We start from the raw sequence: 6,811 nt of genomic DNA, 5'->3' as shown, positions 1-6,811 counted from the left end.
TTACATTACATTGGGAAAATGTATTGTTTGGATTCACTCAACACAATAGAAAGCTTTATTCTGAGTATTACACGATAAATAATAAGAATTATCATTATTTTAACCAAATTTTATTTACATAAATCGAAGTTTTTGAAAAAGAAGCCAAGCTTTTTGGAGCTGGCCGCTAATATTAAACAATACATTGCTTCCATTTCTACTTGTACAAACAAAAAAGCTGTTAGATCACGTGACCTCTGTAAGCTTTACAAAATATTTGTATGAAGTGTTTTGCTTTTTTATTTATTTTTATTTTTCTTTAGTAACCCCCTGGCTCTTTTAGAACATAGACTTTTAAGATGTACAGAAGATTTTCTTTTCTACTGTATGTCCATATTCTTCAATAAAATTTGAATTGAAAAAAAAAAAAACTGTCATATGAACATACAGACACTTTTGGTTTATCAACTTGTTTCCTATTGTAGCTAAAGACAAGATTAAATATGTAATACATGTTGTTTGCACGTCTAGTTAAAGCTATCACAAATTATTTAACCCTCCTGTTGTCTTCGGGTCAAATTTGATCCCTTTTCAAAAGGTTTTTATATCAGAAATTTGGGTTTCTTTCAAACAAATTGTCCAAAAAAGTAACGTGGGTGGTTCCCAACAACGCTCCTCACAAGTTAAATAAATAATCAGTTCACTACTTTCATTGAATTTGTGTTTTTTGTCAATTTTTTAGCATTTAGAGAGAAAAAAACAATTGGTAAAACAACTTGGAAAAAAAGTCAAACGTCAAATAAAAGTGACCAAAATGTGAACAAATGTCATGTAAAGTGACAAAAATGAGAAAATATGTCCAAAAAAAAAATAAATAATAATAATTAAAAAAAAAAAAAGATTTAAAGTGACGAATGTAAAAAAGAAAAAAGCTTAAAAAAAATTTGGGGAAAAACCCACGGAAATTTCAAAAGGCTCAGAAACAGTCAACGAACGTTGACAAAAAGTGACAAAATCATTGGGGGGAAGACACAAAAAGGGGTCGAAAAGACGACCAGAACCGTGATAATAAGGTCTTTTATTTTAAATTTCCAGGTCGGTCAGAAAAAGTCAAACGTGTGATGTGAAATGTGTTTTTTTTATTGTGAATTTGATCACGATAGTTCTTTAAATCTGTGGCAGCCGTGGACCAAAAAAATATTTAATTTGTTTTTTTTTCACCGAACCACTTATTCAGGTGTTGCCTTCTGAAACATGACTCACAGGTAACACCACTACTGCAGCCACTGCCAAATTCTCTCAACCGACATAGTGTTATTGTAGCAGAGTTGTTTTGACTGTTGAACATTAATCCCCTAACAAGCAGCAGCTTGTAGGCTGGTTAGTCAGTACTCGCACTTTGTTAAAACCCACAGAGCTTTTAACTTCTCATGGAGATCTCAAAGTTCCCAAAAAAATGGCAAACATGTCTGAATTTGGGGGAAATTTGTGTTGAGCTTAAATATTTCACTCAGTAATAACGTCTTAAAGCTTCAATGAAACGTTGACTAAGCTGACATATTAGGCGTGATAGGCTACAGTGATACAATGTGAAAAAGGTAGGTTGTCACCAATCTGAAAGGGGGAAAAAGAGGAAAACAGTATGTAAAGGGGTCAGTTGTATTAATTAATGCAGCTGTTATGTGTTTTCTTTTTGTTCAAGTGCACACACATACAGGTTTGACTGGTTAGTTTAGGTTAGTTTATTAGTCTAGTAGCCAAGGTGAACCCGGAAATGTTGAGTACACCAAAGTTTTATTGCAGAAATGTGAAGTATGGGTTCCCAGTATACATAAACTGCTGGATGCTAATTTGCATGTGTTGATCAATTTGCATGATTAGCATTATTAGCTTAATGTTCCAGTTTTACCACATATTTTTGCACTGTATGGCCAATTTTTACAACGTGTGAGTGGTTTAAGAGGTTTTAGAGGATGCTGATTTCAATTCTGGCATTTTCAGATTTCAAAGTGTTAATTCTAGTACAAATTGTGATTTATTTAGGCAAATTGCGATTACTTTCAGGCATAATTATTGGGCATTTTTATGGTAAACACTTACATTTCAGAATCATGAGTGCTCTTGTGAATGTTGATGCATTGTTTTCAGGGTGAAGTGAAGCTGAATCCCCTCCGGACACCTTTGAATATCCAATGCTTTTTGGTTAAACGATGAATGTTTGTTTGGCTGAATGTTATGCATACTTCACATTTCTGCAATAAAACTTAACATTTCTGGGTTCACAATGGGGCCCTATGGGCTGGCTACTGGACCATTTTGTATTACATATGTATTACATAATCTAACCAGTAGAGGGTAGTGGTCAGCCATAATAGAAATGAAAGTGTCCTCCATTAAAAGACATTCATCATCACTCAGATGAAGACAATGACAACAGCTATGCAAACAAATGCAATCTAGTATAATTTAGCCTGATAAATAAAATAAGTCGGATAAAAACCTAACTTATTACATATATCAATCTGTAAGAATTCTGTTTATAGTAACAACCATCTGTATATTATGTTCATTGTACACATCTGTAAACATTCTATTTATAGTAATATCCAGCTGTATATTATATTCAGTACATATCCAGCTGTAACTCTTGTTCACAATACTAGTTATCCATAGATCATAGGACAAATCTATCCGTAAAAATTATGTTTATAATAGAATTAATTTCTATATTTATTCAGTACATATCCATGTCCTACACTTATAGAACCAGTGTATATCCTGCACCTGCTGCTATTGACCTTCTGGTTAGACTTAAACTGCATTTCGTTGCCTTGTACCTGTGTAATGCCAATAAAGTTGAATCTAATCTAATCTAATCTAATCTGATCTAATCTAATAATGGTATTCACTTTTAATTTTTGTCAGTGTAAAGGATGAAATGGCACAGCTCAAGATTCAGTTGATGTTTTTTATTCAAAAAAATTGAATCGGTCACATCATGGAGGCACTTGGCAATGATACATCACAGTACAAACTTGTAGTCCAAGACTCAAAAAGAGTAGAGTTAACGGCTTCAGTATTTTCACTAAACACAGGGATTTTATTTAGTAAAAGCTAAACAAAGCGAGATGAGAAGGAAAAAATAACGTTGTTTTTTTTTTAACAGAAAATGTTGTTGACAGAACAGATGACTTCAGACCCAGCATGGGTCAATAATCTTTTACAAAGTAAAAACGTAATCAAGCACATCCAAAAGGAAGAAAAATTGCTACCAGAAAGTAGCTTAAATTTACCAATTCTTATCACTGCATCAATCTTGATGCAGGCTTGATAATGATGGCCAATATTGCCCAAACGTAATTATATTGATCAATCAATAAGAGAATATATGGCATTCATAGAATCAACATGTTGGCCTACGCAATATTTTCACAAATATAAGATTTCATTTTCTTTGAAAGCGTATCACCAATAGTAGGTAAAACTGTCAGTCCATTATGACTTTTAGATGAATTAAAACACTTTGCACAGACACCTCTATTGTTTCAGAATCTGATGATAACTTTTGACCAATATGGTCATCTCAGTTTGTCTGGTAGTAACTCCAGTCTGGAGGTGTCTACCACGGCCTCCAGACGGCGCTGTGGACTGGACTCTTCTCTTTGGTGATGCTGGTCTGGACTGTGGAGCTCAGAAGAGAGAAGTCAGCCTCTCTCAGGTTGTTATCAGAGGAAGACTGCAGCTTGTTGATGTGGTTCAGCAGTCTTCTCTGGGACTGGGTCTTCACCTTCTCTTTGGACAGGAAGTGTGTCACCTCTTGGACACATCTGGAATAGCCCCGACCGACAGCTGCTGACTCCAAAGGTTGATTCTGCTGCTGAAGCCGTCTCAGGACACAAACTGTCATCTCCAGGATGTCTGCTTTCTCCAGCTTGGAGTCTGGCTGCTGTTTGAGGAACTCTGGACTCAGGAGAGACTTGAGCTGCTCAATGCTGCTGTTGATTCGCTCTCTGCGTAACTTCTCCACCAGAGGCTTTCTGAGCTGCAGAAAGAAGAACAAAGTCATTAATAATCTTATTCTGGAGTGAAGTGTTAGCATGATCAAAGACAACGTCTCATTGACAATATTTAAATCTTCTTGAATCTTTAATTTACCTTGTGGGTCAGAGTCAGATGCTCCTGAGAATTGGTCATTGCTGCAGTGATTGTAGGTGCCATGTCTGGATCTCTGTGCTGTAGAGGTCTCTGTAGAGAGAATCTGATCTCTGCTGGCTTCATCCCTCCTATTTATAGTCCCACATCTCCATATGAATGTGTGGGTCTTGGTCTGACTGGAGTTTCTCACACTCTCAGCCAATCAGAGAGCTTGGTGAGACAATAAGGGATGCAGCACACTTAATGCTGTTATTGCCCGGGGGACAATGGTCAGATCTCAGGGGAACAGGTGGAGGCTTGGGGGGGGGGGGAAGGGTGGTATCTGGGAAAGTGGTGACCCTGCAGAGAGAGCAGATCTGCTGCCTGATGCTGGGATCAATGACTGAGCACACGCTTCATCATCTCATCACACACGTGAGACACTGACTGGGACATTATACTCAACATTAGTATAATAAGTGTTGTTGCATTTGCAATCAGTCCTTCATATAATGTAAAGAAACTGAAAACATCATGATTTTAAAAATCACCTTTTATGTTGAAGCCAGCCTTTTATGTTGCCTTATTTTGAACAGGTACCACATGTGCTTTTTCAATCAAACACAATAACAATCTTGCAAGTAATCACAATTGAACAGTGGTTAGTTCATACAAGCTTAGCTCATGTATCGGGATGAGACGATGACTGAGTAAAAGTCGGCAGAAAGTCGTCCAGATGAAACAGATGTGCCTTCTGTCTGGTGAGTGACGACGTAGTCGGGGTTTCCCACACTTGCACCGGCTGCCAGCGGCTGTTGGCCCCGTGTCGATCAAAGGGCAGAACTTGGCGGCAAAAACCATCTGGAGGACCACAAAGACAAGACCCTGCCTGAGTTTTGGTGTCCGAACGTGAAGGCATTTGAAGTTGGTTACGGGTAATTGATTAATTAAAGGAATACCGTTTTTTTCCCCTAAAACAAAGTCCAGCAAATGTCTGTCCTCCCTCTCTTTTGTCTGTTACATTTCATTTAGAGGTTTCTTACAACACTTGGAATTTAGACAAAGGTACATGCATGTCCAAACATGAAACAAGTCGTAAAGCCCTTGTTCTAAGGACATTGCACCACAGTTTGGCATCAAACAATAAAATACATAAAGAGACTACATTGAAATAATGACCTGATAAACTGAGGGGAAACTAAGTTGGCAAAAGTGAGAGTTAGGCCCAAAAGAGAGACACACAAGGAATGAAATACAGAAAAAAAAGAGAATAAGGAGAAAAAGTGTGCCAACTCCCCTGGGAGGATAGTCGGTCCGGGGGGGTGGGGGGGGGGGGGGGGAGGATGCTAATCACACTGATCTGTGACTCTGCTCTCACGGCTTTCCCACACTCGGCTCCCTGACAGAGCTCCACTTACAATAGACATGTGCCTTGTTAATGCTAATCCACCCCCCCCCCCCCCCCCCACACACACACACACACACACACCAAGCAGCTCCCAGCTCTCCCCCGAGGGTAACGTTTGTTTTTTCGACACAATTAGGAGAAACCAACGCAAATATTTTGACTGGGAATGAAATCCGACAGCCAGTCAACTACGTGTTTCATTCAGGTGTAGAATTCCTTATTGCATGTAAACATGTATTTTTTAATAAATAGTATCAACTTTATCACTTTATCACTGGACTCAACACTGACACTTTGATAATAATTTATGGTCTTTTTGGTCTTTATTTGACGAATGTTCTTATTGTTATTATTATTGTTATTACTGTTATTTTGTTTGTCTTTATACTGTCTTTTTTGTCTATTTTATTTTTTTTCTTGCAAAAACTGATGCTGGAATTTTCAATTTCCTCGCGGGAGGTCATCCCAAAAGGATTAATTAAGAGAAGTCTAAGTCTAAACATTTAATAAATGTTTTTTTTGACACACGGTAATGTGGTCGCAGAAAAGAAAAGAACATTTCAAAGTGTTTATTAATGTACAGTATTTGCCAACAATTATTATGTCTCCTATAAGGACAGATATGACATTGTTACAAATATGTTTTACTCAATAGTATTATCTGTGGGCACCCATCACTATTGGGTGCCCATGGGACGAGATATAGATATTGACCAAGCCACGAATAAATACCTATTTCTTCTATATTTGGCATTAATTGGTATTTGGTATTGTATGCTTAATGGAGGGACTTAAAACAAAGTCTTCATCTTCTTTATTTAGTAAAGTAACAAGGCTGTGCTGTTTTGGTTTAAAAAATTCAAAGAATGTCCCTTTTAATAAGAGATAACAATAATAGTGTAGTGCTAAAATGATATGAAACAGATTTGACAACAGCCCCATTGTATTTGACTTAAGATTTTATTGAATGATAACCCCTCTACATGTTTTATTTTCACAGTGGGTCATTTTCAAATTTTAAGAAATACATTGTAGTATCTTCACCACCAAAAGTTGAACCAGGATGTGGAATGCAGCCATTCAATCTAAAGGTTGCTTATCCTGGTGGAAGGGGCCTCGATGCTGAATTCTTTGACGTAATAAACCTTTTAATAATCAAGATACAGTGTCAAGCGGATTCCTATCCACACATCATCCAGCATCACTCAGACACCACAACGTGAACATTAAAAATGTCATTTTAAACATACGTGTCTTCAGGTTCAGTGAGGAAAAAAATGCAAACATTTA

General features: G+C 37.1%; 1 protein-coding gene across 1 annotated transcript; it reads right to left on the bottom strand.

The window, feature by feature from the left end:
• Positions 1-2,952: 2,952 nt before the first annotated feature.
• On the bottom strand, positions 2,953-4,287 carry LOC116687927 (transcription factor HES-5). The gene is made up of 2 exons (XM_032513661.1): positions 4,135-4,287; positions 2,953-4,021 (listed from the first exon to the last, which is right to left on the bottom strand). The coding sequence occupies exons 1-2, from the start codon at positions 4,255-4,257 to the stop codon at positions 3,599-3,601; spliced, it is 546 nt and encodes a 181-aa protein (XP_032369552.1). The 5' UTR covers positions 4,258-4,287; the 3' UTR covers positions 2,953-3,598.
• Between the last annotated feature and the right edge of the window lie 2,524 nt (positions 4,288-6,811).

This window comes from Etheostoma spectabile, chromosome 4, assembly GCF_008692095.1.
Source record: "Etheostoma spectabile isolate EspeVRDwgs_2016 chromosome 4, UIUC_Espe_1.0, whole genome shotgun sequence".
Classification (NCBI taxonomy): domain Eukaryota; kingdom Metazoa; phylum Chordata; class Actinopteri; order Perciformes; family Percidae; genus Etheostoma; species Etheostoma spectabile.
The sequence above is the reverse complement of the archived record's forward strand: the minus strand, read 5'-3'. Positions and strand labels throughout refer to the sequence as shown.

Coding starts and splice junctions, on each gene's coding strand:
- LOC116687927 (XM_032513661.1), bottom strand. CDS start 4,257: ATGAAGCCAGCAGAGATCAGATTCTCTCTACAGAGACCTCTACAGCAC. Junction 4,022..4,134: donor ATCTGACTCTGACCCACAAG/GTAAATTAAAGA, acceptor TTCTTTCTGCAG/CTCAGAAAGCCTCTGGTGGA.